The 16977-nt window shown below is 53.7% G+C and overlaps 1 protein-coding gene across 5 annotated transcripts in view; it reads left to right on the top strand.

Moving 5' to 3' along the window:
- The window catches only part of ABCG1 (ATP binding cassette subfamily G member 1), a 76838-nt gene that overhangs the window by 45290 nt on the left and 14571 nt on the right, over positions 1 to 16977 (top strand). For all 5 annotated transcript variants that reach the window (XM_074033972.1, XM_045389331.3, XM_005548625.5 and 2 more), the window contains 3 exons: positions 5695 to 5812; positions 7973 to 8105; positions 11538 to 11588. In XM_074033972.1, coding sequence (XP_073890073.1) covers positions 5695 to 5812; positions 7973 to 8105; positions 11538 to 11588 — 302 coding nt within the window. The remainder of the gene's footprint in view (positions 1 to 5694; positions 5813 to 7972; positions 8106 to 11537; positions 11589 to 16977) is intronic.

Below are 16977 nucleotides of genomic sequence, written 5' to 3'. Positions count from 1 at the left end.
AGTCAGGTCTGAGCAAGCTCCATGGAGCCACCGTCTTCTGGAGTCACTGTGTGAGGGACTTTGGGGGCCCACCTCTTGGGCCCTTTGGCTGAGCTCCTTGGGACCAGAGCCAGCTTGTTGACGCTCGCTCGTGCTGGCCCCCCATCCCCACATGGGACAGCTTCATACCATCTTTCCAAGTGCGCATAGGGGTTCTTAGGAGCTGCAGCTGTGCTTGGGCAGGGTTGCACCCCTGATAACAGAGTCCAGAGTGCTCAGGCCCTCGCGGCCCTCATTCCGGCACCCACAGGTCTGTTTCCTCCTGGAGGCTGCATCCAGTGCCACAGCCCCGGGTGGCGCTTTCTCTCTAGCATTGTGCTCTGCTGTGGGTTGAGCTGTGTCCCCCAAATAGATATGTTGAAGTTCTAACCTCTGCTCCCTAAGAATGTGGCGTTACTTGAAACAGAGTCACTGCAGATGGCATTAGTTAAGATGAGGTCATGCTGAAGTAGGGTGGATCCCTGATCCCATATGACAGCTGTCCGGATAAGAAGATGGGAATTTGGACACAGAGTAACAGACACACAGGGGAGAGGCCCACGTGCAGACAGAGGAGAGATCAAAGGGAGGCAGCCACACGTCAAGGAACACCTGGAGCACCAGCAGCTGGCAGAGGCAGGGAAGGTCCTCCCCTAGCACCTTCAGTGGGAGCACGGCCCTGAGGACACTTCCAGTGAGGACTTCCAACTTCCAGGGCTGTGAGAGGATGAGCCCTGGAAAGAGGTCAGCTCTAACACACCGCAGGGCGGCCTGACCACTGTTGCCTTCTCAGGCTTTCCAGATGTGCACCTCTGGTCCACTACACCGGACTGTGAGCTGGCTCAGGACCACAGGCTGGGATGGTCTGGAGACATTTTTCTCCACCTCTTCAGTCAGTGGTGTCCTGCCAGCCCTGGCCACCCCCTTAGCAAGGCAGCCCCTTAGCGTGCTGCCATAGCTTGCCCCTCGTGGCTTGAGAGATTCATCTGCAGGCCTCCCCTTCCTAGACAGGGTTCTTCTCTCTTCAGCCTGGGTAAGTGGGCTTGCTCTTGGTTTTGCTTTGACAGTGGACTTGTGAATTGCAATATGAGTTTGGGTGCGGTGGCTCACGTCTGTAATCCTAGCACTTTGGGAGGCCGAGGTGGGCGGATCATAAGGTCAGGAGATCGAGACCATCCTGGCTAACACAGTGAAACCTTGTCTCTACTAAAAATACAAAAAAAAATTAGCCTGGCGTGGTGGCGGACACCTGTGGTCCCAGCTACTTGGGAGGCTGAGGCAGGAGAATCGCTTGAACCCAGGAGGTGGAGTTTGCAGTGAGCTGAGATCGCGCCACTACACTCCAGCCTGGGTGACAGAGTGAGACTCTGTAGTCCCAGCTACTTGGGAGGCTGAGGCAGGAGAATCGCTTGAACCCAGGAGGTGGAGTTTGCAGTGAGCTGAGATCGCGCCACTACAGTCCAGCCTGGGTGACAGAGTGAGACTCTGTCTCAAAAAAACTAAAAACTAAAATAAATACATAGTAAATAAAATAAAATAAAATAAAATAAAATAAAATAATTGCAATATGAAATTCAGCCACGGTGAGTCTGATTAGGAGGGTCTGGGATCACGGGGCTTCCACTGCTCCTTTTATAGTGAGTAGCTCCGAAGGACCAGCATGCTCTGTCCCTGTCTCTCCCAAGTATGCATCATCTTAGCGAACAAACCGTAAAAGCGGCAGAGATAGACTCTGTGGGTTGTCTTTGGAATATCCCAAGGGATTTGCTCCTCTCTGATCATGTAGGTCTGCGGCTCCAAGGACAGTCCGTCACCACGTTATCTGGAGCACTCTTCTGTCATCCTCCCATCTCTGTCCTCGGGCGATGACCACGGCCCCGGGCACTGCTAATTGTGCCCCTTGCTAAGCTCCCACATTTTGTGTTATGGAGCAAGGATTTTCACAGGCTCGTAGAGCATTTGCTTCCTTTCTAGGGTAATTAAGACACTAGAAACCATCTTGTCCAGTTCCCTGTTTTCAAAGACGTTGATGTTAGGGTCCCAAGAAGAAACGTAGACTGCCAGTGTCACTTAGGGAATTAATTCCTGAGCAGGTGTCTGGTGCCTGGGGCCCTGCTCAGACCCCATTCTCTCCTCTGGTTCTCGATGGCCCTCGCCTCCCATTTCTTTCCATTTCCCAGAGAAGTCTGGTTGAACTTATGGCTTGTTTTTGCCTTAATTAACTATGAATTTATCTCCCTTAAAAAAGAGATTAAGCTGCATCACTTCTTCTTAGCGTGCAATGCTCAGAGACAATCCAGCAATTCATAAAGACTTTAGGGTTAGTCTAGGGAAGCGGAGGAAACAGGTACTGATTAAAGTGGAATAAATGGGGAGCGGAGCCCTCCTCCCACCCAGGCTCACAGAGGCCAGCCCTGCCCTGCCTAGCGCTCTCATGGGTTCTGATCTGCGGTTTTTATCTGAGTTCCATTTAGTTTCTGGTCTGAGGCTCTAGTCTGGCCTGGGTTCTGTCTGGGTTCTGTCTAGGTCTAATCTGGGTTCTCTCTAGACCTGGTCTGGGTTCTATCTGGTCTGGGTTCTATCTGGGTCTGGTCTGGGTTCTATCTGGGTCTGGTCTGGGTTCTGTCTGGGTCTGGTCTGGGTTCTGTCTGGGTCTGGTCTGGGTTCTATCTGGGTCTGGTCTGGGTTCTGTCTGGGTCTGGTCTGGGTTCTGTCTGGGTCTGGTCTAGGTTCTGTCTGGGTTCTGTCTGGGTCTGGTCTGGGTTCTGTCTGGGTCTGGTCTGGGTTCTGTCTGGGTCTGGTCTGGGTTCTGTCTGGGTCTGGTCTAGGTTCTATCTGGTCTGGGTTCTATCTGGTCTGGTCTGGGTTCTGTCTGGGTCTGGTCTGGGTTCTCTCTGGATTCTCTCTGGGTCTGATTTGAGTTCTGTCTGAGTCTGGTCTGGGTTCTAAGTTTTGGTCTGGCTGTTCTGGTCTGCGGCTCTGGTCTGGTCTGGGTTGTGTCTAAACTCTGGTCTGGGCTAGCATCTGGCTGTTTCAAATACTGAACCTGGGCATCCTGCACGGGGCTGATGGGCCTTCAGTGGGCCTGGTTCTGGCAGTCTCCACACTTGTCATTCTGGGCGTTTATCCCAGCCAGAAAAACAGTGGAAGACCGCACGCCCCGTGAACCAGAGCCCACAGGGACAGGGAGGCAGGCGCATGTCCATTATGCCAAGAAGTGGGCTGAGCAGAGCTCAGGGTGGGTAAGTAGGGCAGGCGGGGCAGGATGGTCCCATCTTCGCTTTATATTTCTATAAGAGGAACCAAATGCAGGGCTCTGCAGGGAGGATGATTTCCTTACATAAATAGAGAGGGGTATGTGTGTGCTGGATACTCAGGAAACCCAACTACGACAGGAAGCCTCTAACTGGTGTTTCTTGGGCCCCTCAGCTTGGGACTCACTTTTAGACCTGCACAGGGTCGCTGTTGCGCCCGGGCTGTCCCACAGCAGGGCAGACTAATGTTTACTGGACTTTGCTTCCAGAGCCACTTTTAAGATTCTTCAATCCCAAATGCATGACTTTTAAAAAAAAAGAAAGAAAGAAAAACAGGTTTCTAATATTAGAGAAGTACAGCCCCGAATTGGGCCTTGGGTCCACTGCTGGACCCCATGAGGACCAGGTGGAGAGGACGCCTGCAGCCCCAGTTGTGTGCACTCTCTGTTTGGTGTATATTCTTGCAATTCCAGTCTGGTGGTTCTCAATAGCAAGACCAGCCTGAGACCACCTGTCCTGCTTTTCCCATGCGAGGGCCGAATGCTCCCGCCTCCACACCCTGTCCTGTTCCTGGGGTCCTGGGGGTCATCGCAGCCTGTGTGTGCTTCCTCCAGCCGGGGTGACCATCCAGTACTCCAGCCCTGCGGGTCGGCCCCAGGCACTGTCACAGGTGAGAGCTCAGAGGCTGTGCCCAGCAGGAGACGTGGGCCCTGCCTGTCCTGGACGGAGGGAGAAAGGCTTCTGAGAAACTGAGGCATGGCCATGGTCAGACGATGGCTGCTGGTGAGCTCAGTGACCGGGCGTCTTCAGGCAGCTCGTAACTTTGAGAGGACACAGCCTAAGGGAGGTTTGCTGGGGAGCAGCCTCACTTCCACCCTGAATAGACAAGAGGCAGTAATTAGCAGGTACCCAGCATATAGTGCTTTCTCGGTGATACCATGTGAGTCCCCAGGGGCCTGGGTACTCCGTGGTGCAGGGAGCTTGCTCCTATGGAGGAAGGATCTCTGTGGTCCCCAGCTCTTCCGTCTGCCTGTCCACTGAGGGGTACCCGTAGCTCAGCATAAGGGCTGTTCTTTGGGTTCCTGGTCCTCCTCCAGCCCTGCTCATCTGTTTAGGCCTCAAGTGCTGTGTGTTTGTAAGCATTGTTATTCACGGTCCTGTTGTACAAGCTGGTTCACCTGCAGTTCTGAGCTGCTCTCCAGCCCCCGCCCTTTCTTCCTGTGCCCCTACCCCCGCTGGGATGGCTCTCCTGGCCCTCCCTGGGGCGACAACCGCCCTCTCTGTAATGAGTGGCAGTCCCAAGCTTCCTGACTGGCTTCCGCAGCTCTCCGACTCCCCTAAACAAGGCCTCAGGGACTCCACATCCAAATTAAGGCGGCACCTGGTGACAGGTTGGCATTTTCTGGTGTCCTATCTACGAAAGACAGGAAGACAGCAGGAAGCAAACTCCCCTGGGCCAGACTCATGGAAACATACAGGCTTGTGTGCCCAGCTGGGGACCGGGAGAAAGTCGAAAACATGGGATTGGGTCAAGGACCCCACGTCTCATTAGGTGCCCTGAAATGCGTGGGAGCTGAAGTTGCATTCACATGATTCTTGATCATTTAATGGTGGATTCTGATCTGATACTACACTGAGACGTGCCCCTGGATTGGGAGTCATTATCTGTGCCTCCAGTTGCTTTTGTTTTATTATTTACAGCACTTTTAAACAGTCTAGCTGAAAAAAATTAACGTGGCTCTGCTTGGGATGTGTAGCTTTTCTCCTTTTATAAAGCTCTGAGATGGAGACTTGGCAGAAATTCCAAAGCAGTTTGGTGTGGCTGCAAAATGACAAACTTTCTTAATTATTAATTAAGGGATTAATAATATATTGATTATTTAATTATGTTGATTATTTCTAAATAAATCATACATACATAATTTATACTTATATAAATATATAAAGCATAAATAATTTGTAGATGCAGTCAGTGAATTATTAATTAATACAGACACGTGCATAGCATATCGGGGGAGGAGCCAGCCGGTAGCGCTGCAGCCCAGAGCTGGCTTCCGCTCACACTGGCCGAGGGCCTGGGCAAGTCACCTGGGCCCACTGGACATTGCTTCCTCACTCTGAGACAGGAATGGTGGATTCCTTACAGACTAGACGATGAGTGGGAAAGTGCTTTGTAAGCGCTAAAGCATTACACACGTGCTGGTTATCATCATTATTATAACCCGTGAAATGCAACTGAAGACATAGACCAGGGAATTCAAAAGACATGAAGTTCATGTTCTTCCCTGGAATGCAGCCTTTTCTACCGTGCATGTCAAAGGTTGCCTTCGGCCTCAGTCGTGTGTACTTGAACATCTGCATATTTACTGCATTAGAGATAAAACAAAATGAAACGAATATGAATATGATCTGCTTTTTGCAGGATACAAGACCCTTCTGAAAGGAATTTCCGGGAAGTTCAATAGTGGTGAGCTGGTGGCCATTATGGGCCCTTCCGGGGCCGGGAAGTCCACGCTAATGAACATCCTGGCCGGATACAGGTGAGCAGCCCTGCCCGGGTGTCAGGCCAGCAATGGGGATAGTGGAGCTCCTTCCGTCAGCTCCGTCACCTGGAGCAGGCTGTGGTCTATGGCAGTGACCTCTGAACGCTCTGTACACACAGGCTCCAGCGGAGCACAAGGTGGATTTAGGATCAGAAAGCTCTGGAATCTGTGAAGGAAACTGGGTCCAGGGGAGAGAGTGACCTTGAGAGGTTGCACTCGCCAAGGGCCACGTGATGGGTGGAGACCCACACTCAGAGAGGGGTCCCTGGGCACAGTGGCCACAGCAGCACCCTGGATGAGCTCAGCCCAGCCAAAGGGACAGGAAGAGGTAGGAAGGTCAAGGTCAGGGTGGTCAGAGAACTTAGAGAGAACAGGAGTGAACGCAAGTTGAAGAGAGACAAGGCATTTTCGGAAGAGGATGAGAACTGTTTGGCTGAGGCTTGTGGTGGTCTTAGTTGTTTAGAAGTTTGAGCTGGGTGTGGTGGCTCGCACCTGTAATGGCAGCACTCTGGGAGGCCGAAGTGGGTGGATCACCTGAGGTCAGGAGTTCAAGACCAGCCTGGCCAACATGATGAAATCCCATCTCTACTAAAAATACAGAAAAAGTAGCTGGGCGTGGTAACAGGTGCCAGCTATTTAGGAGGCTGAGGCAGGAGAATCACTTGAACCCAGGAGGCAGAGGTTGCAGTGAGCCGAGATCGTGCCACTGCCCTCCAGCCTGGGTGACAAGAGCGAGACTCCATCTCAAAAACACACAAACAACAACAACAACAACAAAGAAGGTCGGCGACCATTGTGTCCAATGTCATCCATTTGGGAATGATTAGAAAACTTAGATTAGAATCTTTAGAAGTGTTTAGAAAATGCTCTATTAAAGTCAGTTGTTTTCATGTCTGATTGGTTTTATTTACTAACTTTGGCAAATAGTAATAATAGTAACAATTTCATTTACTGGAAAAATGGCAAATATCACCCTTTTCCTTAGAGCTTCTGAATTACACCTTAATGCCGGAAATTGGGATTCGAAAAAATCTCACTTATGGCAAATTCCTGCCTGTGACAGTCACATCTAAAGATTAAAGCTGAATTCTCAGAGTGACGCAGGGCCAGAGGGGAGTGAGTATTCCTGCAGGCGTGGCGGTTTCTCAGTTCCTCAATACACTCACAGCTCTTCGCAGCCTGTGTGGGTGCTTGGCATCCCGGACCTGTGGAGAACACTCAGGACAGGGCCTTCAGACCTGGGGATCCAGGGGAAGCAAGTTGACCCCAGCCTGTGCCTGGAGGAGAGAGGGGACCCAGCTGCAGACCCACAGTCATAGTAACAAACTGAGTAAAGTTGGAAGCTAGACACGCTTTCATTAGTCTCCATAGATTTGCGTCTGTTTTATTCTCCATAACATCTAGGAGGTAGGGCTGGAACGACTGGATCCTCAGAAGCATAGTGTATAGCCTGCCTGTGGCATGCACCAGCTCCCAGGCTGCACTGATGCTCCCACGACGGCAGGTGGCAGAGGTGCACAGTAGGTCTGCAGTGAGCCGATGAACCAGCTAGTGAATGAGTGTGCCTGGTGAGGCACTGCCCGCCTCACAGGAGCATCCGGGAGGTGCTCAGCTTGCTCAGCAGAGAGAATTCTCCCTGGTGAAGAAGGGCCATGCACTCGGCTGAACCAGTCCAGGCCCCTCTCTGCTGGTGCTCCTTCCCAGGCCTGAAGTCTGCAGAGGTCTGGCCTTTGGTCAGTTGGGTGCAGCCTGAGCTACACACAGAATTGTTCAGAAGCCAATGGTACAAACCCCCACAAATCCGGGGCCTGTACATCCCGACCTCACGGCTGTGTATAGGACCATCCCTGCGTATCTTTGTTTGGTAGGTCAAGAAAGTGCTGCCGTTAACCCTAGTATAAACATGCCATCCCACAGAGGCCTGTGTGCAGCTTTCTCTTCCCACCGGGCGCTTTCTCTGTGGAATTTCTTCCTCCTGATTGCTGCAGTGCTAGTGAGGTCCGGTGCCTTTCTGCCGCTCGGGGTCCCTGTGGCCAGTGGTTCAGCTGGGAAGATGCTGGGAGGCAAGCCCCCCTCTCTGGCTGCCCTCTCCTGCTCTGGGAGGTGGAGGAGGAGCAGGAGCCCGGCTGACGGCTTCTCCTGTCCTTGGCTCTGCAGGGAGACGGGCATGAAGGGGGCCGTCCTCATCAATGGCCTGCCCCGGGACCTGCGCTGCTTCCGGAAGGTGTCCTGCTACATCATGCAGGATGACATGCTGCTGCCACACCTCACTGTGCAGGAAGCCATGATGGTGAGCTCCGCTCCGCCCCGCCCCGCCCCGCCCCGCTCCGCCCCTGCCACCTGCCCCCAGTCCCCACATTAGACACAGCACTGGCCAAGTGCCCAGCTGCGAGGGACCCAAGGGCTCTGCCACACAGCCTGCATGGGATCAGCACCCTCCCTCTAGTGGAGTTCTAACACCAGACTTGCTACTGGGACAGGTAGCGTCGTCCCAAAACCCCTCAAGACTGTGAGTTCAATGGACCTTGTTTGGCAGGGTTGGGGTCAAGTTTCTCAGAAGGTTATTAACCCGGCTGGCTTGGGTGATCCTATCCAGGGCAGCCACCATCCTATTTCCCCTGCAGTCCAGAGCTTGGGATTCTCCTTCCTGTCAGCCATCCTTGAGTTCTGTGTCTTTGGCCCAAGCACCCACTCACCTGATGCCTTGCTCAGGACCCCAAGGGTCTATTCCTCTGACTCACCTGCCTCCCAGGTGGGAAAATGAAACCAGCAATGGCCAAGCATCTCCTGGGTCCCAGGCCCCGAGCGCATAGCTCTACACACACCAGATAGGTCATCCCAAGAAAGTGGATGGGAAATGGAGCTTCCCCCAGTCAAGCCAGGAGCCCAGGGTCACACGGCTGCTGATGGCCACACGTGGCCAGAGCTGTCTGCCTCCAAAGGTGCACCTTTAATTGCCAACTCGGCTTCCTTGCCGTACACCTGCTTTACCCTCACAGCCTCAGTGTCCTCATCTGCAAGACCGTAAGGGGTTGGTGTAAATATTGAAAGGAAAAATACAGGGAAGGTGGAGTAGAATTCTGGCATACAGTTGGTGCCTAATCAGTTCAACTTGGTCACTGTTTCTTTTCACTCCTAGTAAGCCTCCCCATAGTGTCTTCACTTATGTCTTCTGTGGATAAGTCCATTATCTGGGGAAGTTTAAAAATACTTTTCCCTCTTGGGGCCACAGAAGTGTCCAGGGGATATCCTCTGCCTGGGTTTCTGGAATAGCTGGTTGTGCTCCTTGGACAGACCATGACCCAGCCAAGTGCCATGCCTCTGGGCTTCCAGGGCCCTTTTTTTTTGAGACAGAGTCTCACTCTGTCACCCAGGCTGGAATGCAGTAGCACGATCTCGGCTCACTGCAATCTCCACCTCCCAGGTTCAAGTGATTCTCCTGCCTCAGCCTCCCACGTAGCTGGGACTACAGGCGTCCACCACGATGCCCGGCTAATTTTTGTATTTTTAGTAGAGATGGGGTTTCACTACGTTGGCCAGGCTGGTCTTGAACTCCTGACCTCGTGATCTGCCCACCTCGGCCTCCCATAGTGCTGGGATTACAGGTATGAGCCACCGCTCCCGGCGGGGACCATTTTTTTTTTTAAGGCCTAACTCATTGTACTGATACTGCATGGACCTAATTGTGAGCAGAGGCAGCCCTAAGAATCCTCCCATTAAGAGGAGATTGAAAATCAGCGTGCAGCTCCAGTTGCCAATCGTGGCTGGCTTTGTGTGGGGGACTGTTTACATTTCTGCTTCCTCCTTGTTCGCTGCAAAAAAAGAGTCCTCAGCCTTCATGTCTCTCCTGCTACCCTAGGGGGACATCCTCAGCTTGGTCTGCTCTGTACTTTGGTCAGTAGATGGGGGTTCGCCTTCGTTTTCCACCTGGAGAGACCCTGACGTGGGTTAGGCATTCCTGACTTGGGTTGGGCAAAGCTTTCTCCCCATGGTGTCTGAGGGTGGCAGCTGCCCAGCGTGTCATGTGAAGGGCAATACCAAGGGGTTCTTAACTCAGCAAAGAGAAGCAGGTTACATTTGCAGACACATGATCTGCTCCCTAAGCTTCTTTGTGGGGAAACAGGAAGAGGAGAACCTGTGGGACTGTTCCCAATCACGTTCCCTGGTCTTGTGTGTTCTGTGGGTAAGCGGACGCCATTCCCCTGGGCCCAGCCTCCCTGGGTGGTGTATGCCCCGTGGAGCCCTGACTGTTGATCTGGCCTCCAAATGGACGTTCAGGTGGGGCACAGAGGATCTCTGAGGAGTTGGCAAATAGCTGCAAAGCAACCTTGAAGTTTTTCTTGACCCTAATGTTCACTGTTCCATGTAGGCCTTAAGTGCAAGCTCCATGCACACTCTATTGATTCCTGAGCAGCTCCTGCATCTTGGGTAGCCCGAGTTTGGCTTCTCAGTGAGTTCTTGAGTGAACCCCATGGCCATGTGCTCAAGACTCTTCGCTGGGACCCCAGCTCAATGGCTGTATTCTCCGCACATGCGACTAGGGACTCCCGCTGTCTTCTCCCAACTTCGCCACTGAACCTGCTGTGAAATGATCTATTTTCAGAATCAAATTCAGTTTGATTTTGATTCTGAGAATTTCATGAGGCCCTGGTACGTGTTACCACTCAAGGTCCTGTCTCACACGGAGGAGACGTTGGCCACCTGTTGCGGAGTCCCAATCCCACATCAGACACAGTTGTACATTTTTATGCTTTTCAACCTCACCACCAGGCAGACTGAGAAATGGCAGACAGTGGCACATGGCAGGCAGCTGGCCCTGCCCAGGAGCGCGGGCCTGACCTGGTCCAACTCTGGGGCCTGAGACCTCTTTGCCACCCGCCGCCCCCTCCACCACCCTGCATCTCACCCTCTCCTCTGATCCTCACAGCAACTTTGCTAGCTAATGGGGTGGACAGAGCTTCACCTCACTATTGTGCCTGTGAGGAAACGGAGGCTGCATGTTTGCCCATGACCACAGGAGGCAGGAGGGTGGAAGCAAGGCCAGTCCTGCACAATGACGATCTACTCTAGGTTTTCCCAAGCGGGGCCAGGAGCCCAGTGCTGTGTTAGCAAACGGGATCTCAAAAAACACAACAAAACGCGGCATCCTGGTGTGTCGCCCTCGTAAATTCCTGTGTTGTAAAGACTCTCCCTGTGGATAAGTTCAAGCCTCAGCAGTTTAACAGGCGGTTTGTGGAATTCCTAATTTGCAGCACTGGTTCTGCCCAGGCTGGTCGCCAAGCCCCTGATGCCCGGGGCTGTCTTACCTCTGAATGGCCCACATCTGACTTCTCTCCTGGGTACAGCAGAGAATTCAACTGAGACAGCAGGAAGCATAGCACATGGACTGCTCTCCTGCGATCCTACCATTATTAAAGCAGGGGGCATTGGAAGCCAAGAACTCCTGGGTTTCCATGATGATCAGCTAGCTGCACTGTGGCTAGTTGCACCGTGGCTAGTGGCACTGTGGCTAGCAGCACCGTGTCTAGCTGCACTGTGGCTAGCGGCATTGTGACTAGCTGCACTGTGGCTAGCTGCACTGTGGGTAGCTGCACCGTGGCTAGTGGCACTGTGGCTAGCTGCATCTTGGCTAGCTGTACCGTGGCCTGCAGTGTGGGCATGAGGCTCACACTGCCGGTGGCCATCTGTTCTGCTTTTACACTGTTGTCCGTGTCCCCTGCAGGTGTCGGCACATCTGAAGCTTCAGGAGAAGGATGAAGGCAGAAGGGAGATGGTAAGTGGGTTGTTCGGGGCCCACAAGTGGTCCAGAAAGTGCAAGAAGTGCATGTGGACAGTGTGCCTGCCGGGGCATTTTGGCACTGGCTTTTCTTTGTTGATTTGTTTTTGCCTTGCCTTCCATATGTGGGACAGGTGACATTTCAGGGAATGCTATGGCCTGTGGCAGCCAGAGGCCAAAAGAGGCAGATCTGGTGCACACGTTCATGGCTTTGATTCTCAGATGCAGGAGTCAGAATGTAACGTGAGGGACAACAACCTTGGCACTCATGGGGCCAGAAGATGCCAGCTTCAGGGTTAGACTAAGAGTGCTGCCCCTTTTAGTGTTTAATATGATCGATATTAGATTTTTTTATAAGACAGTAACAATGAAGATGGTTAGTCATTCGTTTAAAAATAACCACTCTCCACCCACCTACACTTGCAAGAAGAAATTTAGTTCTTACGACGTGTTATTAACCAGCCTCTTAAAAAAGAAAATAAATATGTTTCCGGGATGGTGAAGGCTTTCTAATCCCTTTAGCCATTTTTTTTTTTTTTTTTTTTTTTGGCTTCTTAAACCCAGGGAGCAGGGACAGGTGCAGGTGGGCAGAGCCAGGGGGAGCAGTAGAAAGCTACATGGAGGAAGGAGCAGCCTAGACTCACACACCCTCCACAGGAAAGCCACTGTCCTGCTCTCCACTGTGGCGAGTGCTGGTGGGATTTTCAGCGTGAGATGGAATTTGGGGAAACCCCCCTTCTATAAGATTATCTTTCTCTCCTAACACCCTTAAAGGACCACAGTCCGGCAGCTGAGAGTGGGGTTTGCTGGGTTAGTGCCAATGGCTCAACATGGCCCTTTGTGTTCTGGTATAAAATGCAGTGATTGATGGGATAGAATCAAACATGCTGAGAAACAGTCACAGCAATTCTATTTCCAGCCTTTCCCTGTCTCCTGTCATCTGTAATAGCTAATATTAAGTAAATGTAAACCACTTTGGTATGGAAAAAAGAGCTGGATAACCTTAATGCTCCTCCTCCCCCAGCAACTGTGCCCTTCGAAACTCAGGATTCAGCCCATGTCATCAGGGCTTGGGGGTGAGATGCCTGGTGCAGGTAGAAAGAGCCCAGTGTCTGAGAGAAGGAAAACAATTCTTTGTTGCTACAGAAAACATTTTGTGTGGAATTCTTTTATTCTGCTATTGAGAAGAAAATGGATGAACAGAGCCCAAAAGAGAGAAAATGTGGAAATTACAGGTGTTCCTGGCCCTTCATGGGGGCAGAAGACCCAGCCTTGTGAGTTTATTTTCTAGGCTGAAAAGCAAGAGCCCTCTCTGGACAGTGTTTTCTAAACAGTGTAACATAGACACCCCCCCACACACACCACCTCCCACGCCTGAGTGTTACTTATACCAAGTTATGGAAGATGAGTGTTATGGCCTGAATCCCCCCAAAAAGATGATACATTAAAGCCTACACCCCAGAAACCCAGAATTGGCTGTATTTGAAGATCGGGTCTTTACAGAGGTAATGAAGTTAAAACGGGGTCATATGGGTGGGCCTCAGTCCAGTCTGACTGTGTCCTTGTAAGAAGAGGAGAAGAGAACCCAGACACACACCAAGGGATGACCCCGTGAGGACACAGGGAGGAGGTGGCATCTGCCAGCCCAGGAGAGGGGCCTCAGGAACCAGCCCTGCTGCCCTCAATCTCAGACTTTGGCCTCCAGAATTGAGATAGGAATTTCTGTTGTGGAAGCTGCCCGGTGTGGGAGATTTCGTTACAGCAGCTCATGCTGACTGAGACGGCAGTGAACGTTAACAAATGAAAGCCTTAGTTCCAGGCACACAGAAGAACACGGAGAAAAGCAGGTGTCACAGTTGAGTCTTGGCGGTCTCCCATGGGAGATGAACCCAAATCAACAGAACAGGGCCCTGGGCTTGAGCCAGGGCCACTTCCACTCTCCCTGTCTGAGGTCAGCTTTGCCACCCCCCAGTCCTGGGCCCTCCTTGCCATCAGCTGCAGGACAAGAGGAGAGGCCGGCAAGAGTGTGCAGCGCCCCACGAAGCAGAGGCTTTTCCATCCGGAGACTCAGGAAGCTGCTCCTCCCGAAGCCTGGAGGACAGCAGTGCCCCTGGGACCGCCTGTTGGGGCCCTCCTTCCCACCCCCCAGCCTCCCTGCTTTCACAGGGTGTCGGAAGCACAATCCAATCTCTTTGCCTCGGATAGCCCTCCATCAAGGTCCCGAAGACCCTTCCAGACGCTGGCCTGCAAGCTGAGGGGCGGCTGTGGGGGCTCCGAGGAGAGACGGTGAAAGTGGTCACTGATGCTCAGTGTGGAGGAGGAGCCAAGAGCTCTGGAGGGGGAGGTGCTGGAGAGAGGGAATTCTGTCTCGCTGACCCAAACCAAAGGCCCAAGGACAGAGCAGACGGTGGAGAGGGTCTCCGGGAACACCGGAGGCAGGGGGAGCTGACGCAGGAGGCAGAGGGTGGGGAGACTTGCTAACACGGAGAGGCCCTGGGGTGAAGCGGAGCTGAGCACACAGGGGAGCCCTCCACCCTGGCCTCCTGGAACCCACCGGATGGCCTTGGGCCGCTGCCTGCCGTGCCCCGAGCCGATCTTCGCCTATAACGGAGGGACAGGAAACCAGGCCCCACCTGCCTTTTGGGGCAGTGCAACCTGAATTGAATGGATTCTTTAAGGTCAATGAGCTCGATGGAGCCCATGTGATCCATATAGGAGGAGCTGTGGGATTGCTTCCCTGCAGCATAAGGTGACAGCCACCAGCCTCTTCTGGCATAGCTGGCAAAAGTCACCCTCCCCGAGGGCTGGGTGCACAGTGAGTGCTGCTCAGCAGGCTCCATGCCAAGGACACAGCAAGCCAGGCCCTTGGACTGCCAGAGCCGGAAGACCCAGAACAAGCCGTCATCTCGGTGGAGAATGGAGGCGCCTCCCTGGAGTAGCTACACGAGGCCCAAAGGCAGATGGCACCCATAGGCGTGTGTCCTTGTGGTGCCTGGGCCCTGCCTAAGACACGGCCCGGACAAGAGCCTCCAGCTATTTTCAACTGGGTTTACAAGGGCAAAAATATCAACTCACATGGCTGAATCATCCCTGAGGAGTGAGCCCCTGGTGCCGTTCTCAGATTCCTCTTCAGCTGGATAGAACAACACAGAGAGCCCTCCCCGCAGGACCCGGAGGCCACACTGCATCCTGCACATGCTTCTCACCAGCAGACCCAGCTGTTCCTCAGCCATGGTGCAGGTGCCTCCCTGACGGGCCCACCATGGTGCAGGTACACACCTCCCTGACGGGCCCACCATGGTGCAGGTACACACCTCCCTGACGGGCCCACCATCAGGATTGCTTCAGAACACGGCAGCAACTTCATGCTTCACTCACTTCCCTCCAACCCCCAGTGTGCACCTAGGTCGACGTTCTCTGTGTCTCATGGAAACAAAATGGAATGGAATGTTCTAGAAGGTCGTGGAATTTTGCTGTGTTGTTCACGGCCTTCCTTGATCCTCAGCAAAGCCGCCTCAATCCCCCAGAGCCCTCCAGCAAGGCCACTTCCTCAGGAATGAGGTCTCCAGGAGCAGCCTGGGCTGCCAAGACCCTCCCTGGAGCGCCCACTGGGAAACCCCAGCAGGGCTGGAGCTACAAGCAGCCTTGCAATTTTTTTGTCGATTTGTTACGGAAAAACGTATAAATGACTGAGATCATTGTTAGTTCTTTCTGACTAGTCTTTAAAACAGAGCCCATCTGGGTGGCATCACTCCTGAGAGGACACTGGAGAAAGTGGGGCGGGCCCAGCTCATGGGCAGGGGTGCGGAGGGAAAGGCACCCATGGCAGCCGCCGCTTCCAGCATCCCCTCCGTGAGGGTGGAGAGAGAGAAGACGTGCCGCATGTGTGGGGCCCCCACAGTGAGCCTGGAAGCACCAGAGCCATTCAGTCGGCCGGCAGCGTCGCCCAGTGGTTCCAGAAGACCTGGAGACCTCGTCCGGGAAGACCAGCCGTCGATGCCGGCCGGGAAGAGGGCCCTGCCCACCTTGCACGCCCCCCACACACCAGCCTTTTCCAGACAGCCTCCCAGAAGCCGTTTCTGGGTTGGCGGCCCTCAGAGCCAGGCATCCAGGGGAGGCACCAGGGCTGGGGTGAGGGCATCAGCAAGGAAGTTCAGGACAGGACTGGAGCCCAGGTCAGCTGACCCTGTACTGCCACCTGCCCCGGCCTGTCCAGCAGCCATGCCCTGGTTCTTTCTGTCACCAAAGCTGCACTTTGTACTGACCGTGCATAAATAATTCAAAAGCTCAGAGTGGAAATTTTCTTCCTTGTGAGTTCTTCCTCCCTTCGGATGACTTCATCTCCCTAGAGGAGCTGCCGGAGTAGGGTCCGCTTGCTATGGCCGCCAGGGGCTGGCCACCATAGGGCTGCCCTGGCGGGGTGCGGACAATGGCTGGGTGAATGCTGGAGGGAGCTGCAGGCAGGCTGTCCCCAGGGTAGAGAGGCAGGGATGGCAGTGGCTGACCCAGGGCCTGCTTCTGAGACGATGCCGGGGCTGAAAGCAACACCAAACCGGCACAGAAATCTGCTGACCTTTGTGTTCCCTGGGTCGATACAGGATCAATAATCTGGAGCAGACAGGGAGGGCTCCGTGCACAGTGCCCTGCTTATATCTTGGCGTGCAGCCTGCTTCCCGGAGCCCACGCCGTGGTGTGGCTACCGTAGGTCATAACTGCTTTGAGGGGCATTGCAGATCTGTGTTGTTGCCTTCCCAGCACCTCAGAGACCTTGTTTTCAAGTCAAACCTATTTACAAGAACAAAAGTGACTCTGTCCCCCTTCCCGAGAGCCCTGGCATGTGTGACTGTGTTCCTGCCCTTAACGCCTACCTCAGCGATGACGGGAGTGCTGGGAACAGCCCCTGCGGACTTCACACTGCCCCCCGTGGACTCCACCCTGCCCCACTGTGGACTCCACGCTGCCCCCCCCGCCGCGCACTCCACGTTGGCCCCCCAACGGACTCCATGCTGCCCCCCGCGGACTCCATGCTGCCCCCCGCACTCTGCATTCACTCTTTCAAGTAACCGTCACAGCAACCCTCCCCTTCGTTCTGGGCAGAAACCACCAGAAATTGTGCGTCCTCTCATGTGTCCATTCATCAGCCACTGACTGGACACCTCCTCCGTATGGGGCACTGGGCTAGGCTTAGCAGTGAGGAACGTGCCCTGGGCACCTGCCAGAGTGCCAGAGGCCATATGACTGATGAGGACGCAGGCTCTTGTGTCTGACCCCAGCACTGTTGCACAGCCTCTGGGCAGTGCAGAGCCTCTGGGCAGTCTCTGTCCCTCATCAGGACTGCTGATGTGGAAATGGCACCTGCCCCACTTGGCACTGGGCAGCCTGGGGT

The sequence above is a fragment of the Macaca fascicularis genome, chromosome 3 (assembly GCF_037993035.2).
Source record: "Macaca fascicularis isolate 582-1 chromosome 3, T2T-MFA8v1.1".
Classification (NCBI taxonomy): domain Eukaryota; kingdom Metazoa; phylum Chordata; class Mammalia; order Primates; family Cercopithecidae; genus Macaca; species Macaca fascicularis.
This window is presented reverse-complemented; position numbering and strand designations above follow the sequence as displayed.